Here is a 25,728-nt window from a genome sequence, read left to right as displayed (position 1 = left end):
GTGAGTGTGTAGAGTCTGGGTTTGTTTCAACAATCCAATCTCTGGTCCGCATGAGAAAAATGCTCTGAAGCTGCATTTCGTGTCAACACCACAGTCAGAGCCGAGATCACTTGATTTTGTCATGTTGCTTTTTGGGCTGTAAACCACAGAGTGCATGATATGATGGGATTTATATTTGCTACCACAGCATCTGCGGCGATATGATGCAGTTTCAGTTTTGATTTGATTTAGTAGCATGTGATTGATATTTGGCCAACTTTGTGCAGAATCTGAAGCAATGATGTATCAAAAGAGTAGATCAAGTATCAGGGTTAAAGGGCAAATTTGCATTACATGCTATTTACATGCTATACCACTCAGGAGCTGGTAAAGTTCTCAAAGTGAGGACACATGATAGCGTTTACTTAAACATATATGTTTTATTATTTTGATGATGTATATCTATAAAATGTAGAACAGTCTCTTGTTAGAACAGCCTCTGTACACAGAACACAGCCTTTGTAAGCTGTGATGCCAGGATGGTCTATATTTACTGATGTCCTAATAGTTGTTCTGTCGTGATAATGACTTCATTTTCTCCTGATCGAAGCATACGAACACGCTCTAGAGGCAGTAAAAGTGCACCACGGACGATCGCGTGCGCTTTTACATTGATCAGGGACTCAGTGTTTGATTGATAACTGATTGATGACACTTAATAAGGAGGCTGTGACGTCTGCATCTTTATCATTAAATACAATATAACGACCCTACTGTGGTTAATCCAGCCGCTGTTTCTGAATGCACAGTTAAACTAGCCGCACATATGCTGGAGCGCGGCTTAGCACTGAAAGAGGAAAGCGAGTGTCTGCGAGTTCTTGCGTCACAGAACAACCAATTATAATTATAATAATAATAATAATACCAAACAATCATTTTTTAATTAATGATTCTTAAGGGATCTTTAGACTTCCGTATATACTACATAGATTATACCTAATCTGCTTGCAACTCAGTGTGTGATTGAACCTCTTCAAACCCTTTTTTGTTAGATCTCAGACCTGTCTTTTTCTCTTGGGGAATCCCAGGGTTCCTCAGTTAGAGGGCTCTGAGTAGAACTTGCTTAAGTAGGTAAGACTTGTGTGGCTGGTATCCAGAACAAGCCAAGCCTTCCGTGAAACTCAGCAGTCGACGTGAGCACCATACAAAGCTTCGGGCCTCTGAGCCCTTAGTCAAGTGCTTATATGTGATGACTTGACAGAGCAGCGTCTCTGACAAGAAAACTCTGAACTTATTTTCCGTCCATCCTGTTAGCTGTGGGGCCCTCGATCTGTCACTTATTTATCTCCCACAGTGCACACTGAGGCTGTGTACTGACTCAACTGTGTGTGTGTTCAGTGATACTAATAATGATGTATTTTGTAAATAGATTAATATTCCTAATGATGAACAATTGTATTCTTTCATTAGATTATTATAGTAAAAGTATAATATTAATGTTTTTTTTTTTACAATATTCTTAACCCACATTACTATTTGCAATATGATTAACATAAAATATACAATAAAATGATTAGATAGATAGATAGATAGATAGATAGATAGATAGATAGATAGATAGATAGATAGATAGATAGATAGATAGATAATGACAATGATAGTACTTGGAAAGAAAAATACAATAATGTACAATTAATTATTTTATGATCTTATTAAAGTATTGTGGATTATTGTGTAATTATAATAGAATTTATTTTCTAATATATAAACCAATATTATGGATATGGATGTTCTGATCATCAGATATCAGCGATATGAAAGAAAACAGCCTTAAATATATATATTTTTTATTATTTTATTAATAAAAAACATTTTTTTGCAATAATTTATTAAAAATGTTATGATTTCCATGCAGTTTAAGGGTACAAGAATATGAAATGAGCACATCCACTTTGATTCTTCAAGAGCTCTGGTGTGTGTATGTGCTAGTACAAACACACTGCTCAGGACAGCTGTGGAGCACAGAAGTGTACACTGGCAAAAATTTACTGGATATAAAAAACAAACAGGTCAGGTTCAGTTGTGAATCATTTTGATCGTGATGGGCACCGATGTGTGAACTAAAAGCAAAAAAAAAGTCTTTCAGCACAGAATAAATAGATTCTTATAGCGATATGTAAACTTGGAGACGGCACATTTTCACAGAGTGGCAAACAGACACACACTCACCGTTGACATTCTGTAATTTTTTTTTTTAGTCATTTGTAATGTCCCCTCACTATCATAGATTAATACCTCTACAGAAAAAATGTGTTGTATACATTATATACATCAGAAATAGTCCTTCGTGCTTTTGGGGGTATTGAGGAGGCGCGCTTATTGTTACACATTGTCATGGTCAGTACACACATTATTTAGCCTTCAGTAGTCCAGGCTTACCATCTTTTTGCCCCAGTAACTGTCGTCCTGTGTTAAACGATTTGTGAGTAACGTGACAATGTGACCACGAGTTCCAACCAAGACCAACCTGGTACCAGAGTTTATTGCCTGTAACAAGAAGACACTCCGTAAATCAGATTTCAGTGCAGCTCCTTTTTTTTTTTTTTTTTTTTTTGTACCTCTGTATCGCGTAAACTGTGTGTTTGATCAATACACACACGCACACACACACACATGCACACACAGACACGCTCGATGATTTCCATTAATATTACATAACACTTCAAAAGAAAATCCTAAAGTAACCCAGTGGTTTGGTCTCGTACTGATTTCCCCAGAGAATCAACAGAAGCATGTTTTTAAAATTCACAGTACTCATCATTACCATGAAGGACATTGACAGTCAAATCAAAGTTTGCGGTTGCCATATAAATAATTTGTGGTCAGCACAGACTTATCCCCCCATATTAGTTTCAGAGAAACTGTCTGTATTCATGTGCAGAGGTTTTATTTCTTATGATTTCCACCTGCTTTTCATGCACACCTTTCAGTGTGGTATAACTTCAGTTTATCTGTCTAAACAGCCTGGAGCTAATTATTGCCACTTTCAGAAATGTGCATTTGTTAGAATTTGGAAAATAAATTCTACAATATATGCATAGGATACCATGCGTGGAGCTGACAAAGATGCAAATTAGAAAATCAGTGTCTGAACATTTATTAGAATATAATCACACCTTTTGGTAACGTATGTAAATTTATAATTACCACCTTTTCATTTTTTTTTGTCACAGATTCAAATATTATGATTATTCCTCTGGATTCATATAAATAAAGGAAATGTTTAAATAGAATAAACAGAAATGTTGTAACACAGGTTACAGTATTCATAAGTCAACTAATTGGGTTCAGTTTTTAAGTGTAGGTAAATTAGCTAATTTATTCACCTCAATTAGTAATAAGCAGGAAAAATTAGTGATATGAAAAATATATTTTCACTAATATCCAATTACAAAGAAAGGCTAATCTTAAAAGCAAAACACTTAAACCACTGGAGAACAGAAATAGGGAATAGTTTAGAGGAATGGGTTTTATGATCAACACTTAAATTATTGTTTAACCTATAAAAACAAACAAACAAAAAAAACCCCAAGAGTTATCGGGTGAACATTAGGGAGCCCTTTTACAACCACCTTCACTGAAATAGATGAAGGAAATAAGAGCACATGACAACACTTTATATGGATTTACTAAAACTTAGCGGTTACTCGAGGATTCACAAATTGTCAAACAGGCTTTGTGGTTTGAGAGAAATTGCCCTTTGTCGATATTTATCTCAATTCTGTTAAAAGGTTGGGAGAACCTTTGTGTGCACATGGCTTAGAGTAATGTGACTTCAAAATAATTCATATCCATGACATATCTATTGCGATACAGCAGAGTGACAAACTTAGTGCTGTGTGTAATGATGATTTTTTCTTTTTTTTCTTTTTTTTTTTTTTTTTTGTAACTGATTTTTTTTACCTTCTTGGAAAAGGAAGTTAAGAAATGAATCTAAAACAGTGATTTTTGCTGTACTTTCACAAACATGTTTGAAAATGAAACTCAATGACAGGAGCGCATCCTGGAGGGAGTGGCAGAGGCAGAGGTGCCGTGGCATCGTGACGTTTTTGCTTTATGTTTAAAGGTCTTTCTCACTATGATTTGTTATGTTCAAGCTCACTAACAGCCTCAACCGTTAGCATGTGGTCCTCTCAGGTGTTAATGTACACTGAAAAATAAATGAAGAAAAAAAAAAAAAATGAACAGTTTTGTTTCATCTCTAGCACAAAAATAAACCAAACCTATCAAAGACACTCAGGATGTGTTACTTTATCAAATAGTTACTTATAATAATCTGACCAATCAGCACTATAATGTCCATCTGGCTCCATGTACAAGATCACAGGCACGGCATTCGACAAACGCAACAAAAAACAAAACAAAATCCAAGACACCAACGGTGAAATATCTGCAGAAAGGAAATTGTTCTTGACAATGGTGATACTTAGCTTATTCCAATATTTTGCATTTCGAATACAATTCTTTTGTTGTCTTGATATAGGTTTACAAAAAAATATGACAACAGCTAGACGCTCTATATCTGTGAGACATTTGTGCAAAGTTCACAGCACACAGGTACATTTCTATAGCAACTATGAGGTACTGTATGTTCACTGTTGCTAAGTGCCAGGTAATGTATGTCCCATTGCCACTTGGGAACGGTGGCAGAAATTCCTCCTGCACCTTTAGAGGATTGTGATTGAGTCCTCAATGTGTGAATGATGTGCAACAGACAGCAGGCTCCCCATCCAGGCCCTGTTTTGGCTCAAGCTACAACAATTTTTGTAAAGATGTTTCACTTGCTGTGATCAGGAGAAAAATATCTGCAATGAAGTTACACCATTGGGACCAATTCACTTATTGGAACCAGCCGTTATTGTGCAGCAAATCGAACTGCGTTGTTTCTCCACGAGGACGTGTACATCACTTCGCTTTGACTGATGAGCTTTCCATAAAGACACGTTTTTCACCCAATACTATCTACACCTCTGACGCCACTTCTGTTTAGAGCCATTAATGGATCACATCGAGAGATGACTATTTGTGTGCCAAAGTCCATACACACAGAGGAATGATCTTTCGGCTGTGTTCTTTGACTTTCGGCCCATACGCTTTGATAAAATGGAAGACTGGACCTCAGGCTCCTACAGATCTCGCCAACTTCTGTATTTCTTCCTCCTGCACTTCCATATGAGTGTTAACACTCATACAGGGTTTTCTAGAAAGCTACTTGTCTTGTCTAAGAATATCATGAGGCCTCATATGCTTGACAACGGTGTCCCTGCTTTTAACTGCTCTTAGTTTCCAAATCTATTATCGTGATCAGTGAACAGAGGACCTTTTTATTTATGGCAAAAGCCCTGGCCACTGGTGTGTTGTGATGTTTGTTTGTTAAGGTTAGCAGAAACTACCACTGGCTGGCTTTCCCTGTGAGGCTTTCCACTACAATTTTCCACGCCATGTGAACGCCCAATCACTGCCAGGAAAGCCGCAGCAACCTTTTTTTTACTTGGTTGACGGTCTTTCAAAGCTCTTCAGAGGCCATTTGCAGGAGTGCCCAGTCTTACCCGAAGCCTACCCCAAATCAGTGTTTCCTGGCATGATGACAGCTTGCTCTCATGAGTACAGTTGTGTTTGTTAGAGTGCTGAACAGGATGCTTCTGGATGGGCAGTGTTGTGAGCTACTGAAGACTAATGAGTTGACAAAGGGTACAAAAACAGGGAGAATTGAGAAAACACCCATGGAAGTTGATAAGGCTAGCTCAGCTGGCATCCCCTGTTGCATCTGTAGTTGTCTGGGACTGGGAGACCAGTTAAGGGGAAAGAGTAGGAGGTGAAATGCAGATCTTGGTGGTCACTGTGGATGTGTGAGGATGACCGGATGACTTGATGCCTCCCCCGCCCCAAACCAACCCTCCCCCCAAATCCCCCTCAGAGCCTGAAGAATCAGTTTTGTTCTGACGTAGACGTAGATGGGAGGAGGGTCGTGGATGTATGTACGAGGAGGACCCCCCAGGTCACTCACACACTTCCGTTCATTGCTGATGCAGCTCAGTCTGTTGGATTTCAAACGGAGATCTGTTCCTCAGAGCGTAGAGCTGTGGTAGGACTCACAGGCCAGAGACCATGACCCTGTAGGAAGGGGGCATGTGTCTGTGGCGGGGACTTGAGGCCGGGCTGCTGTTGGGACTGCAGCTGGCATCCACCCCTCCTATGGAGGGTAAGTATGCGTGGTGCAGAATGGGCAGCTGCAACGACAGCCTGCGTTGTATGCTGTGGAGATAAAGACACAAAGTCATTACTGATGAAATTAATGAATGCAAGCATGCATTTTACCCTCTGTCCCATTTTCTCTACAATTTGGTCAGCTGCCAATTCTCATCCAACAGCCATCTCTCGAACATCATGCAAAAGCTACCAACCAGGAGGATTAATGCTAACATATGCTTCCTTTAAAACACACAAAGATTTAAACCCATTTTTTTAACTGCTGCTCATGCTGCATACTTAGGAAAGTGCTATCTACCCTCTTCTGCATACATGAGCTCACAGATGGTCACGCTTGGCTAGTGTCTCTGTGATTGGCGAGAGAGAGAGAGAGAGAGAGAGAGAGAGAGAGAGAGAGAGAGAGAGAGAGAGAGTGCCGTCTCTTCCCCCAGAAAGCATGGCCAATTTGACTTCATTGTTGCTCCTATGTAGACTTCTGAGCCATATTTATCTTAGGTTGATTTCAATTACCAATATAAAAAGACCAAACAAGAACCACACAACAACTATGAAGCCATATGGACATTTGCAACCTTATCCTTATCATTTATGTGACATGACCCATGTGTGTCAATATTTTTATTCTCTTTTTTAAATAGTGAATCAACTAAAACTCAACTAAATGTTATATATATATATACACACGTGAGCTCAAGGCTGTACTGGAATATGACAACTGATATTTTTTTAAAGAGCAGAAATATTCCGTGTGTAAAATTTGTGGCTATGATCTTCAGAAAGCCATTACACACATGGGCTACACAGAAGCAGCCTTCTCCTGCACAGCCCCCTACTTTACTGTACTCCTTCTCTCACAGCTCCTGACCTAAAGTACATTTCATACCTGCATGCAGTGTCACTTCTCACAGTCAAACCCTGGAGATGAACATGCTGTCATGCTAATTACATAATCAAAATGTCTGTAAGATTTATGATTGAATTAAGTTGATGTTGGAATAGACTGGGCTCGGCTGTGATGGATTTTAATGATGATGTGCCTAGGATTCTAGTGCGTGCATACTTGTATAATCTATGGAAAATCTCTCTCTCTCTCTCTCTCTCTCTCTCTCTCTCTCTCTCTCTCTCTCTCTCCCTCACTCACTCTTTTCCTTCACTTGTGGTTTTAATTATGATACCCTATTAAAAAGACTGAATAGAGATATAGAGAGAAAATATAAAATATAAATAATAATAATAATATTATTCATAACAATAATATATATAATATAAAATATAGAGAGAAATAAAAAATATATACATGTATATATAACATAAAAATATCCATAATAGGCTTTTTCCCTGCAATCTGTCTGTTTTACCAGTTCTTCTGTGGTGAGGTTGCACTTAGAAGTGTTACAGTGGTGTGAAAAAGTGTTTGCCCCTTCCTGATTTTTTTTAAGTTTTTTGCACGTTTGTCACACTTTGTTTCAGATAATTAAACAAATTTAAATATTAGTTATATATAACACATGTAAACACAACATGAAGTTTTTAAATGAAGGTTTTCATTATTAAGGGAAAACAATCCAAACCCAGACCTGACTGACAAAGTTAAACCTGACGAGATCCAAAGAAAGTCAAGAACAAATGAGAAAATAATTGAGATCTGTTAAACCTGACGAGATCCAAAGAAAGTCAAGAACAAATGAGAAAATAATTGAGATCTGTCAGTCTGGAAAAGGTTATAAAGCCATTTCTAAAGCTTTGGGACTCCAGCGAACCACAGTGAGAGCCATTATTCACAAATGGCAAAAACATGGAACAGTGGTGACCCTTCCCAGGAGTGGCCGGCCAACCAAAATTACACCAAGAGCGCAGCGACGACTCATCCAAGATGTCACAATAAACCCCACAACGACATCCAAAGAACTGCAGGCCTCAGTTGCCTCAGGTAAGGTCAGTGTTCATGACTCCACCATAAGAAAGGGACTGGGCAAAAATAGCCTGCATGACAGAGTTCAAAAACCACTGCTGAGCAAAAAGAACATAAAGGCTCATCTCAGATTTGCCAGAAAACATCTTGATGATCCCTAAGACTTTTGGGAAAATACTCTGTGGACTGACGAGACAAAAGTTTTTAACACTGCATTTCAGAAAAAGAACATCATACCAACAGTAAAATATGGTGGTGGTAGTGTGAAGGTCTGGGGCTGTTTTGCTGCTTCACGACCTGGAAGACTTGCCGTGATAAATAGAACCATGAATTCTGCTGTCTATCAAAAAATCCTGAAGGACAATGTGCTTGGGTCGAACTTGGGTTCTGCAGCAGGACAATCATCCAAAACACACCAGCAAGTCCACCTCTGAAGGGCTGAAGAAAAACAAAATGAAGACTTTGGAGTGGCCTAGTCAAAGTCCTGACCTGAATCCTATTGAGATGCTGGGGCATGACCTTAAAAAGGCGGTTCATGCTCGAAAACCCTCCAATGTGGCTGAATTACAACAATTCTGCAAAGATGAATGGACCAAAATTCCTCCACAGCGCCGTAACCGATTCATTGCATCACAAATGCTTGATTGCAGTTTTTGCTGCTAAGGGTGACCCAACCAGTTCTATTGATTTCCCTTAATAATAAAAACCTTCATTTAAAACCTGCATGTTGTGTTTACTTGTGTTATCTCTGTCTAATATTTAATTTTGTTTGATGATCTGAAACATTAAAGTGTGACAAAACTGCAAAAAGAATAAAAAATTAGGAAGGGGTAAACACTTGTATACACCACTGTATATCTGAGATTGTTTTCTGAAGATTTATTATTGATGCACTGTGTCTGGTGGTCTGTGCTTCCCCTGCTCATTCAAGCATGTACTTGTTTTTGTGTTTTATGTTCAAGATTGAGCAGCATGGTGCTGCAGTGCATAGCTTTTCTACCTCATAGCTCCTCTATAGTCCCTAACTCAGATTAGTGTCTGTGTGGAGTTTTGCATGTTGTTGTGCGACTGGGTTTCATCCATATTCTCTGTTTTTTTTCCGCCCATCGCCCAAAAACATGATTGTGCCTGGATGGCGTACCATCTAGGAGTTATTTTCACCTTGCCCCCAGTGTTCCCAGAATATGCTTCATATCCACTACAACCCTGAGCAGGATAAAGTGATTACTAATATTTGAATAAATGTTTAATGTTTCTGACTTTCTGATACCGTGTGCACATTTTCTCTCACATCTCACATGTATCGTAATTCGTTCATTTGTGACGGCAGTTATTTAAAATTCTTCCATTGCATCTTTGTGCTTTCGTGCTTTTCCATTGCTCAGAAGAGTGTCCTCCTTACTTACTTTTATTTCTTGTGCTTTCACCATGGCGTATCTCTAAAGCTCTCACATTTCATTTTAGTTCCAATGGCTGTTATTCCACAATGCAAAGACAAACATATCAATGACCACAGACACTTCAGCAGTAAATTCCTACATACTTAATCTGTCTTATAAGATCTTTTAGGTTGCAAATGGAGGGATGATGTGGTTTTTTTGTGGAGAGAACAATCAGGGGTAAAGGTGTCTTACATGGGAACCACATACGTCTGAATATTGTGTACAACATTTAGGTCTTCTTTTATTTTCAATCTGTTATTTTGGAACCATTGAGCACAAACATGAATACACCTCGGATGGACGGATACATTTACAGCATTTGGCAGACGCCCTTATCCAGAGCGACGTACATAAGTGCTTAAATCTCTAACATTGAATACATTAATGCTGGCTCACTAGGTTACATACTTAAGATACCATGAGTTTAAAACATTTGTTCAAAGTTACAATGAAAAAGTGTCAAAGGTTTTTTTTTTTTTTTTAATAAATGCAAAAGATAAGGAAAGAAGTGCTAGTCGAAGTGTTTCCTGAATAAGTAGGTCTTCAACCGCCGCATGAAAATAGCCAGTGACTCAGCTGTCCGGACCTCTAGGGGAAGTTCATTCCACCACCTTGGTGCCAGAACAGAGAAGAGTCTTGTAGTATACTTGCCTCTTACCCTGAGAGGTGGTGGAACCAGTCGAGCAGTGCTGGTAGATCGGAGGTTACGGGGTGCAGTGCGAGGAATGATGAGGGCTTTGAGGTAAGAGGGAGCTGGTCCATTTTTGGCTTTGTAGGCCAGCATCAGTGTTTTGAATCGGATGCGTGCAGCTACCGGAAGCCAGTGGAGGGATAGACGGACAGCGCACCAAGTCACAGCGCACCGAGTGCTATTTAGCATAACTAGCCCACCTGACAGCATGTTTTGGAGAGCCCAGAGGAACCACATGCAGATATGGACAGAACATAGAATCAAACAAATACACCACTATTTTGATCCAGTAGATCAAAGAGCCATGACAGGAAAAGCCTGCAAGTAAAAATCTAGCAATTTCATGTTGCAGAGCAGTGTATAGAAGTTCTCATTCTGCATGTGGACCCTGGAGAACAGTCTGAAAGTGTGAGTGTGTGTGTGAATATGTTGATGAAAAGGTGAGCACAGTGTGAGCTCCCTCCCCTGTTTGATCAGGCATTCACGGGCACTGGGAATAGCTCTGAGTATACCTCTCCTGCTCTTCTGTCTATTTTCAGGCCTCACTGCCTCCATCGCTTGTTGTAAATCACAGGTTATGTAACCTATTTCTCTCTTCTCTCTGCACCTCTCTTGCTCGCACTCTTGTTCTCGTTCTTTCTCTCTCCCTGGGTTAATTTCAGCATAAAATTGTTTCAGTCCTCTTTAAACACATAGAAATGCACTTATTATCTGAATGAAGCTATAAAAGCACTCACTGTTCTGGCGAGTTTATGTCCTCTAGCGGGCCTCTGCTTATTCTAGAAGGATCCATGGATCCCCTCAGTGCTTGTGGTTTCTGCTCCAGATGATTTTTCAAAACAGTTTTTTCACCATCTATAGAAAATAAATGAAAGACAGAGCTATTTTTTTTTTCATATCATATTATCATAACATGCAATTTTATTTGTATTTCCCCTGAAATGTCTCATGAATCTTTTAAGCCAAAATATATTTCATCTCCGTTCACATTTTAGGAGAGAAACCTTTCATTGGTTGTGTAAAAAAAACTGAAAATGAGAAACGAATAATTATTAACTTGCTGAATCTAAATCATGGTACCAGTTGCATCATCTGATCAAGGTGCCAGTGATGGACAGATGAATAATGTCACGCTTTCACACAAAATGCATAAGTTATAGTAAAGATACAGAGGTTAAGGTTAAGGGCTGGGATTGTTTATAACATCGTCTGTATAATATTGAACCCAATCCAACCACATCAGCATTGTAAATTTAAATGTATACAAATTTCTAATTTGATCAGCGATCGTTTTGCCAGAAGCAACACAAGTCGCTTGAGAAACTGTATTGCCTTGTTCACTCCACCAATCAGCCAGGAGCTTTGTGCTGCAATGCTTTTAGTTCACTGGATCTCAAAGTGTTGACCAGTTCCCCCACGGCTGCAGCGAGCATAGTCAGGGTGTCCTGGTCATCACAACACCACAAAGTAACTATATTTATTTAGCTCTTACAGTTAATAGTCTATTTGATTGGTCACATGAATTGAACACATCTATCCAAATGGAGATATTTTAGATTTTGTTAAATAAGAAATGTGAAAGAAAGAAAAGGATTATATAGATTTCTTATCAATTATATATTTTTTTAATTTTTTACATTTAAGGACTCTTAACATTCAAAGGAATTTAAGGTACCAAGCTGTACTTTTGCCTTTTGCTGGGGTGGTAACCATCAAGGGTAAAATCATGCTTTTCAGATTTGCAGGTAAAAACAGATATTAAAGGTATAAATCATGGCCCCCCTGCTGGTACAAACCTTGTGAGAATGAAAAGTACAGTTTAGTGATATAAGGTTATTAATGAGACACATTAAATTTCACCTTTGCCATCTGTGAAGTTGCTAATGCTGAGGATGTTGTTGACGTCCTGGTAGTGGTTCTGTTTGATATACGGGGTTTTCTCTGGCGTGTCCTGAAGCTGCATGGTCACTTCCTCTAACTCTTTATCCAACTAAAGACAAAAACAGGCCATAACACAACAACACAGAGTTTACATCTTTGTATTATAGGATGTTAGATGTTCAGCAGCAGGGTGTGGACATGTTTGTTGGTCACGTAACCTACCTCTGTGATTCTCATCCGGAGGCGGTGGTTGTCTGCTTGCAGGCCGTCCAGGCGAGACGTGTTGGTCTGGTTAACGCTGGTCACAGACGTGGATGTCTTTGAGTCTTCCTTTTTCTGGTTCTGGGTGAACTTCAGCCGCCGGTTCTGTGTGGCTGCATCTGGGTTTGTCCTCATTGTAATAAGCTAGAGAAACAGAATGGAGACATTTTTGGTGTGTGATTTGAAAGCTAGTTAAATTACATGAAAGCCACCATTAAAAACTTGTGTTTTCAAACACAGCTGTCTTATTCAGCTTTAAGCCAAAACATTGGAGATTTTTACAGCACTGTTTACAAGTCCAGATGTTTCTGTTAGTGAACCGGAATTAAGCAACACTAATGCCTCGAGTACAGTTTTAAAAATTGTGGCTTTAAAGGATCCAGTGTTTTTCCTCCACCCAAAAGATTGACATGCAGTTGAACTTATCATGGTGGAACAGGACACATTCTGAGCTTCTTACCTTTGGCACAAACACCAAACAGAGGGTGATTGTGCTGCAGAAAATAATGACCAGGGCTACGATGCAGAACTGCACATTAGGTTGATCCCGCGTCAGGAAGGACACAGCTGCACCGATGATGCACATGATTCCCACGTTGTACACACTCATCCCGATGTACTTGCTGTCATTCAGAGCAGGGATGCTGACGTTCCTCGTCTCCCAGGCCAGGAAACAACCAAACAACTACAACAGAATGAGAGATGAAGTGACCACCTGAGATCTGAACACTGCAGTCATTTCTGATAGCACTTTTGGTTTGTTTGTATCAGATGTTGCTTTGATGGTTCTGCTAAGGCTAAATGCCAGAGTTTATCAACTCAAGCGTGCTGCTCGAACACATCAATGTAACAAACACATCAATCTAGATACAAATACAGAATTGCACTGAAATATGCTTTTTGCTAAAAGACATCGCAGTCTCTTGCAAATAGAAGCACTTAACAGATTAATTCCTGATACATGTTTTGATGTTCATCAAATGGTTTATTTTGACAGATTTGACAGGGGAACGTTTAACTATTTCTTTAAGACAACCTGTTACTGATGCACTTCAAGACAAATCCCTGATGAGAACATTATTTCAAACATGTCTGAATGATGTGATGGATCACAGCCATGCTCTAAGTCACATTAAGACAATTCAGCATAAATCAGTCTATGGTTTCCAGTCTGGCTACATAGTCCCACATACTGTATATAGTACCTAATAAAATGCACCTCAAATCATGTTTTTCTGTTGTGTATCTATTCATTTTATGTCAGGACTAAGTCTCTGGACCAGTAGACCACATACTGGTTTTTTTCCAGTCTCAAGCCCATTTTGTCTCTGTCCCAATATTCTCTTGACCAGTAAGCCTCAAACAAGGTAATCTACTTCTTTAATATCAATATCTAATATCTAAATGTAATGATTATTTGTATATATATTAAATGGCTTCATGACATCATACATTTTGTTCATTATTCATCTTCAGTAAGAACTTTATCGTGTTCATACTTGTGGATCATTAGCTAATCCCAGGAATACTGGGCACAAAGCAGGAATACACCCTGGATGGGACATTTACAGCATTTGGTAGACACCCTTATCCAGAGTGACTTACATTTAATCTCATTTTTAAACAACTGAGCAATGTTAAGGGCCTTCTTCAGGGGCCTAGTAGTGGCAGATTGGTGGACCTGGGATTTGAACTCAATCTTCCATTTGGTAGTCCAACACCTTAGGCACTAGGCTACCACATCCCCATCAGTGTATCAGAGAGCATTACACACGTTCATTAACACCAAAGTTAGGGTTGCCCATACATCTTCCAGCATGTTTTTGGAAAGTAGAATCAAAGCAGAGAACTCAAAGGAACATAAACAGGGGCTCAGTATCCAGAGCTCATGATCGAACCAGCCTACTGGTAGTCAGGTAGCTTCTGTAGTGGTCCATTAACTCCAACATATCTAAAAAGTGCAAGCTGAAAGATATCTTGTTCCATGTTTCCATACTCTTGGCCATCCTAACTGAGATGGTCATGGCTCTAACTTTTGTATAGTTAATTAGAAAGTTCTGCCTGAGGCTTCAGACAGCAGCATGAATCAGAAAGATGATTCTGACTTACTTCATGTTAACAGCTTTAAAGGCAGATTTAATTGCACCTGTTCAACTTTTCTGAGAAATCTGTAATTAAGACACGATTTATTTAATCACATAAAGCCGTTAATTTAGCAGAGACATCTGATTCAACATCCTGCTCAAGATTTAGATTGTGGACAAGCTAGTGTGTGTATCTGAGAGTGTTGGAATGGAGAAGTGCAATGGTTCAGCATTCGCATTGAAGCAGTCATGATAGAATGTAGCTCAGTTAAAAACCCCACAGCAGTGAAAACAGCACAGCAAAACACAATCTATCTCTCTCTCTCTCTCTCTCTCTCTCTCTCTCTCTCTCTCTCTCTCTCTCTCTCTCTCTCTCTCTCTCTCTCACACACACACACACACACACACACACACACACACACACACACACACACACACACACACACACACACACACACACACAGGATTAGAGTAAATAGTCTAAAAACAGTAATTTACTTCTATAGGCCACACAGACAGAACAGCCTTTATTTAATTTTTATCCCTGAATACAGCCACCACTGTCTTGAATATAATGATCAGTGCTATATGGGTAATTATCCGACTTGTTGCTTTAAGTTTTTTCAGAGCTTTTTGCTGTCATGCCTTGTGAAGGTTAATTGTAAAAGTGGCCCAGAGAAGCACAAATCTTTTTACCATTTAATCCAGTACAACATATCATTTTATATATCATATTTAGCACTGAAGTTAGGCCTAAGAAAAAACCTCGCTGCATCAATATCACTATTCTAGAAATGCAACCTAGAAATAGAGAAGAAAAGATTAAGATGATTAAATTTTATATTCATAATTTATGGGTTGCTGGTAACGTGAGTTAAAGGTAAAGACAAAGTTTGTGGACACCTGGCCATTACACCTATGTGTGTTGCACCTATGTGTGTTGAAATTATCTACAATTTTATTCTATGTTGTAGGCTTAGAGGTTAGCACGTTCGCCTCACACCTCCAGGGTCGGGGTTCGATTCCTGCCTCCGCCTTGTGTGTACGGAGTTTGCATGTTCTCCCCGTGCCTTGGGGGTTTCCTCCCCTGGTCCAATGGTAGGTTGATTGGCATCTCTGGAAAATTGTCCGTAGTGTGTGTGTGTGTGTGAGATTGTGTGTGTGTGTGTGTGTGTGTGTGTGTGTGTGTGTGTGTGTGTGTGTGTGTGTGTGTGTGTGTGTGTGTGTGTGTGCCCTGCGATGGGTTGGCACTCTGTCCATGGTCTATCCTGCCTTGATGCCCGATGACGCCTGAGATAGGCACAGGCTCCCAAGGTAGTTCGGATAAGTGGTAGAAAATGAGTGAGTGAGTGAGTGAGTGAGTGAGAACATTAATTCTTCCTTTACTGAAACTAATGGACCAAGACAAAACCCTTGTCCCAGCAGTGCCCGTCTGCACAAAGCAAGGTTTGGAAAGTTTCAAATTTGGAAGGGAAGAATTTTATTGGCCTGCACAAAGCCCTGACCTCAAGCCACTGATTACCATTGGGGTAAACTGGATCTCTGACTGCACCTCAGCCTGACTTTACTAATGCTCTTGTGTCAGAATGGTCATAGATCCTCACATGGTCCAAATCTAGTTTAAAGCCTTCACAGAAACCTGTAAGTTACTCTAACACAAACACATAGGTGTCCACATCCTTTTGGCCATATAGTGTGTTATTTAAGCCTCTCTGGAGAGAACAACAACAGCGAGTCTATTCCTGTGATGTTTAACTAGACTAGAACAGCTTGAGGAAGATCTTTCACTACTCCTTCATGCATAACATTTCAGCTTCTGTTCTATTTTTAGATTTGTGGATGTGGATGAAGATACAGTCCTAGAGCAAGAACTAAAAGGGTTCCTGGAACTATGGTCCAAGAACAATAAGCTCTGATTTATTCTGTGTATATGTGGCCATGGTTCATAAAATGATATGATAGAATATGGGGAAAAAATGATTCTGCATCTTCTCTCACTTACCATAAGGAGGCCTTTGTAGGCATAGACAATCCCAAGCCAAATGGTCATATGTGTGTTCTCACAGTGCTCCAGGAAGGGCCGGATAGCTATGTCTCGCCCCTGAGGGTCCGCCTGCAAAGATACAGAAAGGAGAAGGGTGCCACAGTGAGAAGTGCCACCACAAGTGTAATAATACCACACAAGACAACATGATTTCACAGCAAAGCAGCAATCTCACAGTCATGCTGTGTCTCTTTCATAACTTGAAAAGCAATTTATTTAATATTCATTTTAAAAAAGAGCATTTAGGATCGCCAATATTAATATTCGGCAATAAAAAAAACACTCTTCCCTTTCCTTTTCATGAAACTCAAGTATGCATGAAGATGAAGTAATTAATACCTATTATGCCTGTGGTACACATGGCGCTCTTTCATTAAGCGCTGTGTTCAGACCTCTCACCTCCCACACCTCTGTCACAGGGGACTGGGAGGACTTTCAAGCTCCACAGGCAGCACGGAACACTATAGAAACAGGTCATGTGATTTCCCCAGGGGGGATAACGCTTGCTGGTCTCTCCAAAAGGCCATGATAATAAGGCAATTAGCGCTGCAGGATACCAAAGATGTAAATCTGATAAACAATACAACTTGGTCAGACATCGATTGCATGTTTTTACGTACAACAGGCTTGTCTACAGTAGAAAATAGGTCAGTGCTGTATTGTGTAGTGAAGGAATTTTATGAAGTGAGTAACTGGCTTTTCCTGTGTACACACACTCCAAAGGCAGACAGACTCCAACTAACTCCTTGCTGTCCCACTTTAAAAACTTTTCAGTATGCCATAGATGCAGCGCCTCCACAAAAAATGCACTCAGTTGCAGACACACAAGGACAACCTTCAGCTCAAAAGATTCTTTCCAGTTTGGTATGGTGTACAGAGCCCAGCCTTTTATCTGCTCCTTGTCCAAACAGGTTAAAATAAAGGCCAATAAAAATCAAAAACTGCACAAAGGATTTTGGAAGTCAGTGCTGCTGCTCACTCATGAAACTCGTGAGCATTGATAGGATTTCACCAGAAATCCGAAAGATACAGCTTCTGGACAGAAAAACAGAAATAATTCAGATGAAATCCTTGAGGTCTATACTAAAGAAAATATGTGAAGTACTATTATACTGTTATATGTGACTGTTATACACACCGTCAACAAACACTTTTTAGAGACAGTTTCAGGTAGAAACTTGCCTCTTTAGCAAGCTGAAAAAACCCTTTTGCTAGACTATATGGCCAAATGTGTGTGGACATCTGAGCATCACGGCCATATTTGGTTGCTTCCCAAACTTGCCACAAATGTGGAAGCACACAGTTGTTTACTCTAAATAAAGGGCTTATACATATTTCATCATGACAACACAAAGAGCCCTGACCTCAACCCCAATAAATACCTCTGGAATAAAGTGGAGCACTAACTGCACACCAACTTCTCACTTTATATCGGTGCCCAGTCTCACTAACACTTGTGTGGCTGAGTGGGCACAAATCCCAAAAGGGGTACAAAACCTGTGTTAATAGGAATAGTGCTGTAATGTGTATCATTTGGAATGATGGTCAGGTGTCCATAAACATTTGCCTATATAGTGTATCTTCGTTTCTACACTTTTAGCACAAACAAGTTCTTCGGTTGTTCTTTTACAGTAGGTTAAAGGTTCCTCAATGAGTATTTCAAAGAAAGCAAACCCTTTTTTAAAAAGTTAAGAACCATTACATATACAAGGAACCCTTCAAGAACTAGGATTTTTGTAAAAGATATAAAATGATTTACCTTATACATAATAATCTTACAATCCAGAACACTGAAAATTTATGAACATTTTCTCTACATCAAATTAAACAGATATGTGAAATGCATTCATAACAAATCTCTGGAACTTTCATCATTCATCATCAAGCCAGACAAGCCGCTTTGTGTGAGGTTGCCAAGCAACTGCCAATGGGCCGAGTAGCAGTGCTTATTGGACGCTGCTGTCATTTCTCAGTGCATTAGTTCTCTAATGTAATTGTTCATCACAGACTGGAAAGGGCAACTGACAGGGTGTCTGCAGAGACACAGAGATGGGGGGACATGGCCAACGAAGTGTAGAGTCCCTTAGAGGAAGTAAAAGAACAGAGCGAGTCTCAATGGTCCCTGTTCGGAGAGGAATGAAGAGACTTATGGAGATATAGTGAGGAAATGGAGTGCTCACTCATTGTCAGCCAAAGGGATGACAGTGGGGGAGAGAAAAAGAGATCTAGAAAGAAAGTCATCAACCCTGTTGACAACAGTTTTCCATCACCTACGAAAGCAATAACAGAGAGAACACAGGAACATGAGAATGTTGACCTGTGCTTTTGACCACTATCTGGCAGCATATCTGATACTAGGATAAAAAAGCTCAGCGTCAATCAAATGAGCGATTACGTACAAATTATGTACAATTTATACAGCCATGCGAGATGTGAAGTAAGGACAGAAAGTCTGCACAGCGACACCCGAGACAGAAATATCTATGGGTTGTTTCTAAACAACACATCTACAATTATGATCTAATGATTGAATGATTTAGAGTCAGTTTGTAAACCCAAACTAGAGTGTTGAAGAAAGTTAAAAGCTTGAACTATCCAGTTTTGATGAGACTGTTCCACATGATAGCCTCAGATTCCTGTTCTTGTTAGGAGTGGAACCCGACATGGACTTCTGCTGTTGTCTCACATCTCACAATATTCTTCTTGATTCTTTTCTGCTCTCTATGGTAGTAAAGAGGGATTATTTGAATGAATATACCCTTCCTGGCAACTTAAACCAATCTGGTAATTTTAGCTAATCTCTCTTATAAACAAGACAATTCCCCCACAGAACTATTGCTTATTCAATGTTTTTTGTGTTGTTTTTCACACTTTTCTGCTTTTTTTTAACAGCTAAAACTAACATCCATGTCACAATGAAAGTTACACTGATCACTTTCTCTTCATTATGATCTTTGTTATAAAGAATCCTTGAAGCTCTTCATCTGCATCTGCATGATATTTGTGCATTGTGCTGCAGCCACACGATTGGCTGATGAATTTGCAGGTGAATTTGCAGGTGTATAGGTGTTCTGTGACACCTATACATGTATAAACACAGAGAAATGTAGTTTTATTGTTTTTTTATGTCATAATCCACCAAATGTGACATTCACAATTTTTCTAGCATGTCGCTGAGTGCGCGCACTTGCATTATTTGGGATAGGTGAAGGAGCCGAGAGCCGGTGTGGCTTCTGTGTTCTCAGTGGAGCACCAAATGAGGTCTAGCTGTTCAAGTCTGAGCAGCTCTCCGATCTGACTACCACAGGGAGACAGGTCTCTCTGGATCGTTGTCGTCGTCGCCGTCCTCCTCCTCCTCTTCCTTCACACTGCTACTTATTTCAGGCTCTAAACTCCACTTCAATAGCAGGGACTTCAAAGTGGCAGTGCTGCAGTGCTTGCGGCAGCACCCAGGAGCTGCCAGCACTGATTTATTAGGAGCTAAATGCATCATTAAACTAAGCATCTAACCCTGAACATCACACATGTTTAAATATGCAAATGGGTACGTGTGGTGTGTTATGTTTCGGATTACGCCCTTTGTTACGGAAGCTGAAAAGGGCTTTTTATTGCTGCCATTCTTTAATCTAATGCTTCGTCATAACCCAGGTTTAATCAGAACTCCCATCTGCTCTCTCTCTATGAAGCACAGACACAGAAGACTTTTTACCAGGCTGCTGTCATGTGATGACTAGGAGTATCTTTGCTGGCATAATTACCTTTCCTGCCCTCTTGCACACAAGCAAAGAGAGATAATTGGACTCCTGCATTTGAATTTGTGTGCTACTGTATGTACACACACACACACACACACACACACACACACACACACACACACACACACACACACACACACACACACACACACACATAATCACAAATTGTAATCTATTTATAATTTTTTTTTGTCATTCTTTTTTGGTCTCCATCTTATCTTCTTTCCACAAACAATATGTCTCTGCTAACATGTCTATACATCTTTGTTGAGTCAAGGACAAGCCATCATTCCTGATACCTCATTAAGATCACTCTGCCTTCCCTAGCCCTTTGGTACACAGGACACACACTCCAAATGGTGTGTGATGGAGTGGGATTAGTCTCCATCATTCTCCATCTGCTACCCCAGTGATTGCACACATACTGTATATAGGAATACACAAATGTGCGTGCAGACGCTTGTACACATACTGTTGTGGAAACTACACACCACAGCACAATTCCTCAGAGAGACATTGTCTTAGCAGAACTTAGCAGTATGTACTGCCAGGTGTGAGAATTATTTATATATTTATATATATATTTATATTTATATTTATGGAACAAAGCACGGAAAGGGTTGCAGTGTCAGGACTATAATCAGTGGCAAAACAATTATTTACAGCTAGTTGATTATTTTCCTTTTTTTTATGCAAAAGCAATATAAAAGGATCTTTTATTTATCATTCATTTATGAATGAATGACACACCATACTTTATATCCATTTATGGTTACGTTTAATGATGCAGAATATCTAAACATCTAGATAATTCCTGTTATTACTCACATTATATGAATTATAAAGTCATACACTAACCAGCCTTTTTTTGGGCTCTTGAAGTTAATAACAAAAGATAAATAAAAACCCAGCTTATCATGTTACATAGAAACCGTATTGTACCGGAACATTGTACATAATCACAGCTGCTGTTACAGAGAATAAATCAACCCCTACATTATGTTTCAGACTAAAATGTAGATCAGCACACAAATCTCATGCTAAAATTGTAACACATCATCTTCAGAGCTACGCTAATTTATCCTCCAAATGAATGAGTACTAAAAATGCATGAATGAATCATAGAGCACAAACATCCAATTTTATTGAATATCTGTGCTAAATATTCCACAGTGTTTTGGACAGCTTTTCTTCATCAGACACATCATATTTTTCTTGCTCCTGCAGGTTACCTGGTCTCTGTTGATTCAGAGGATACATGTAAGCTCTCTTTCTCATCTGCGGAAATTACCTCTGTGTTAACATTAATTGAAAAGGATTCTGTTTGGCAAGCAATGAGCGAGCGTGATATCTTTCGACAGTGTTAATTTGGTTCAAGATACCAAGTGTTCCGGGTCATAATGTTATCAGATCTCATGTTTGCACATAAAGCTGTTATCATTGCCTACGTAAGTCTGTATCACAGTGACAGTGCAGGCGAATTGACAATCGTTGTTAAACTGTAGTGTGTAAAAGATGAATGTGGTATTGGAAATATAGATTGAGCATGAAAGTTAAACTGTGTGAAATAAAATGTGTAACATAATGAGGAATGCTTTAGCTACAGAAATTTATCCTTTCTTTCACTCTGTCTCTCCTTCTCTCCTTGTCTCTGTCTAATTGTGTCCGTGGAGGCTAGTTACCATGAGGCCAGTGGTGCACAAATGGTTTGTGTTATATGCTCAGTTATGGAGAAGGGTTGCTTATTTTGACTGAACTCTTGATCCACTCATAGATATGTCAATATGATGGAAAGAAAATCTACTTACTTTAGAACTTACTTTATGCTAAGTAACTGGAAAACTCAAACAGTGATGTAATGAGATGTGTTTACTGAAATATTATAAACTGCACAAACCACACATGCACACAGTCTACAGCATCAGCACAACAGTTCACAGTGTCCATGTTAGACGAACCCCTTTTTCCATCCTCTTCATCTCTGTCAGAGTGTAGTAAGTATAAAGCACCTCACTCCTCTGAAGCCATGTTTCCTGTAAGATTGCCAGTCGACAGGTGAGCTCTGATCATCAAGGTCATGTGACTCCCTCTCTCTCACTAATCTGCAAGGTCACGCTACTCTCTTCCTCGTCCCTACAGCAACCCTCAGGCTGCGATCTCACTGCTGGCTCTGGAGAGAAGTTTGACGACGTACATGGAAGTAGATTTAACCACACAGAATATACAGAACAAGCTACACAGAATATATATACGGACAAATATTGTAAGCTTGGAATCAAATCATTTAAAACATTAGTTGCCATAAAAAAACATGTATTTCACCATTTATTAATACAAATATCAAAGTAACAATTTTTTTATTATTTTAAAAAGGTAAACTAAGCCAAATTATCATCAATCATATTTTATATGTTATTATATAAAAGAGTATAAAAACAATTATATTTTATTTGTTAGATTTAATAGATGTCTGTTAAATATACAGTCATTAAAGGTGTATTTTGTTAACACTCAAATTAATATGTAACTTAATTGTTGGGATGCTGGAATCACCAACACCTCATTGCTACCCTCAGAGATTTCCTGAAATAGCAGAAACAATAGAAGGGACACCACTGATCCAAGGGAGCTTAACAGACTTACACAATCATCAAAGGCTCAACAAAACAGACACTAACAAGACATCCAGATAAACTTTCTTTAAACTGCATAAGTTGTTAGAATTGTTAGGAAAAAAATGCTTTTGTCAAAGTTTGAGAAGATGTTTGATGCCAATTGAGAACTCTTTCCTTAAAGCACTATCCAGTTCCTGGTCCTGTATACTTGAATTAGGCTAATCGACAGACGCTTACAGAGTTGACCAGCTTTTGTTTATATCATAAATGGTTCTAGCCCCAATGACACATGTTGTGGCTCAGTGTGAGAGTGGAGTCATTCCACCTCTATACCACTGATAGGACAGATTCACGCCTTAGGATGTCTGAATTCTTCCATATGCTCTCTCTCTCTCTCTCTCTCTCTCTCTCTCTCTCTCTCTCTCTCTCTCTCTCTCTCTCTCTCCACTCTTTCATGCACACTCTCTCTCCCATACCAATGACAGCAATGTCATTATCATACCATAAGTATTTTACACAAAACCTATCTCTCCCAGTTATTCTGTAATAATCGTATATTATCTATCAATCAAAAGTCAGTAGGTCTGTCAGATGTCTGTCTGTTACAAACACTTGCCATTCTTCGCAGCTCAGGCTTATAGCACAAATCATCTGTTTTGCTCATGTTTAAGACTTTGGAAAGCTGTTCATTTTCTCATAGCTTGTATTTAGGGCACAAGAATACAGCATGAGATAGAGAGAGTGTCTGCTCTCAGTGCTGCTCTCCTCTACTGGGCAGCTTTATGAGAGCAGGCAGCATGCCAACAGTCTGTCTGTTTAGCGGCGCGGTGAAACGTTGCTTTACTGCCATGCTGACGCACTGAACGCACTGCAGCTCACAGTAGTACATGCCAGGGACAGAAGGACACAGTCGGAGAAGCCACTACGAATTTGAGACCATGAAAGGTGTGATGTGTAATCAGTATCGCAGGGATAAAAATTCCAGTTCTTCATTGGTCTCTTATGGAATGTTTTCTTGTTCGGCTCTACTTACAGTAGTAAAAGCAGAAAAATATCGATTCATTAAAAACAAATAGACCTATAATTGAAAATTGAACATTTGATGTAAGACACACAAAGACACAGATATGCAATATGCAAATGGAATTATTTTAGTCATTTTTAGGATCAATAAGCACAGACTCCTGCTGTGTGTATGTACGTAATAGAGAAAGAAAAACAGAGGTAGAGAGAGAGACTGACAAATGACATAATGATTAATACTATGGAACTCTATTCATCTGTTTCCATGGCTACAGAAGAACAGCTCAGTCCTCCCTCTGTTGGAACATTCTGCTTTCTGATGATAACCTGGCTTTTCCTAATTTCACTTACAATCATAAATCATTCAGCAGAGTCAACCGGTGAAATAATCTCTCAATTGTCCTTAGTGTGTGCAATATTGGATATGACTCGATTTCCCCCATTTGTATCAGACCCATTCTGCTCTCATCCATGTCCAGGTCAGGGTAGTGCACTTCTGTGAGGTTGTATATGTGCGTATGGGGTGATGTGGTAAATCTGTGCCTGGCTGGAGGACTGGAGGGAAAGCTGCAGGCTGGGCCTGTCTGTGTGCTGGCAGCGTGTCAGGGGTGCAGGGCAGAGGAGAAGAGGGGATGGAGGAGGAATGAGAGAGGAGGGGGGATGTGAAGCCATGCGGGTGCCAGGCTGACAGTCTTGCTGTCAGATGGTCAGAGCTGGTTTGTTATTGGAGCTCAGCTGCACAGTCTGGAAACAGAGAGACTTAAACAGACCTGCCTACCAACAGGGGGTGCCAGAGAGGTGACACAGCTTGTGCTGAAAGACAATTTTCATTTTAAATTAACCTTCATTATTGCACATACAAATGCATAATAATTGGTTTTGTGTGTGGCTTGTTTTTGTTGTTGTTTTTGCTTTTAACATCCATTTCAAGGGTTTAGTCACTTGGCCTTATCCAATTTGTTTCATCAGCATGTATCACTGTTTTTTAATGAATCCCTTAAATCTAAATGAATGACTTCCATCTGCTTTGTCACATAACACTGATACCATTGTTGCCAGGTCTGTGAAAACTAGTTTGGACGGGAATACATTTGCTTGTGTTTCTTTTTCCTTTCTGGGTTGGATGACTTTTTGCCAGATCTGCAATGGACTGAACACACAACCTTCAGATCAGAAGCTCCATAGCTTAACCAGTGAACCACCTTTGCTAATTGTCTCATAACATCAGAATGAGGAAAACATTGTGATCTCAGTATCTTTGGTTTGGGTATTTTCGAATCTGCTGATCTCCTGGTATTTTCACATACAACCAGTTAGTCCTCCAGAAAGAAACACCTAGTGGATGAGACAGATCAGAGGAAAAGACCACATCAGGTTCTACTCATGACAGCCAGGAACAAGGACTGATGCTACAATGAGAACAGTCTCACTGAACCCAAAGAGTTAAAAATTTGAAAATAAAAAAACTACTTGAAAACACAACACTGGATCTGCTACTGAGGAACTTGTTGCTGAACAATGGCTAGTTTTTTTCCCCCATGCACTTACTGTTTCTGCTACAGTACTCTTCGAGTGCTTGGTTCATCCAAACTGCAGTTCACTAGTTAATGACCCTACATTAGAAGTGTTTACAATGCCCAAACATTTGAAGTGTTTAACAATTTTTTTAACCATAACATTTAAAGTCACAACATTTCACTTACTAGCACAAAAGTTTAAGTGTCACTCTACCACTGAGTACACCATTCATCACTGTGTCACAGACCTGTGC

The 25,728-nt window shown here is 39.5% G+C and overlaps 1 protein-coding gene across 2 annotated transcripts in view; it reads right to left on the bottom strand.

Moving 5' to 3' along the window:
• Window positions 1-1,867: 1,867 nt before the first annotated feature.
• Window positions 1,868-25,728, bottom strand: part of gabbr2 (gamma-aminobutyric acid (GABA) B receptor, 2) — a 163,090-nt gene continuing 139,229 nt past the window's right edge. The window contains exons 14-19 of one of the 2 annotated variants that reach the window (XM_027175610.2): window positions 16,523-16,633; window positions 12,897-13,121; window positions 12,398-12,580; window positions 12,155-12,284; window positions 11,032-11,149; window positions 1,868-6,294 (exon numbers count right to left, since the gene is read on the bottom strand). In XM_027175610.2, coding sequence (XP_027031411.1) covers window positions 6,132-6,294; window positions 11,032-11,149; window positions 12,155-12,284; window positions 12,398-12,580; window positions 12,897-13,121; window positions 16,523-16,633 — 930 coding nt within the window. In that variant the 3' untranslated portion in view covers window positions 1,868-6,131. Of the gene's footprint in view, window positions 6,295-10,335; window positions 10,942-11,031; window positions 11,150-12,154; window positions 12,285-12,397; window positions 12,581-12,896; window positions 13,122-16,522; window positions 16,634-25,728 lie in introns of those variants that run through there. The other variant, XM_027175611.2, reaches the window with a different exon arrangement.

The sequence above is a fragment of the Tachysurus fulvidraco genome, chromosome 24 (assembly GCF_022655615.1).
Source record: "Tachysurus fulvidraco isolate hzauxx_2018 chromosome 24, HZAU_PFXX_2.0, whole genome shotgun sequence".
NCBI lineage: Eukaryota > Metazoa > Chordata > Actinopteri > Siluriformes > Bagridae > Tachysurus > Tachysurus fulvidraco.
This window is presented reverse-complemented; position numbering and strand designations above follow the sequence as displayed.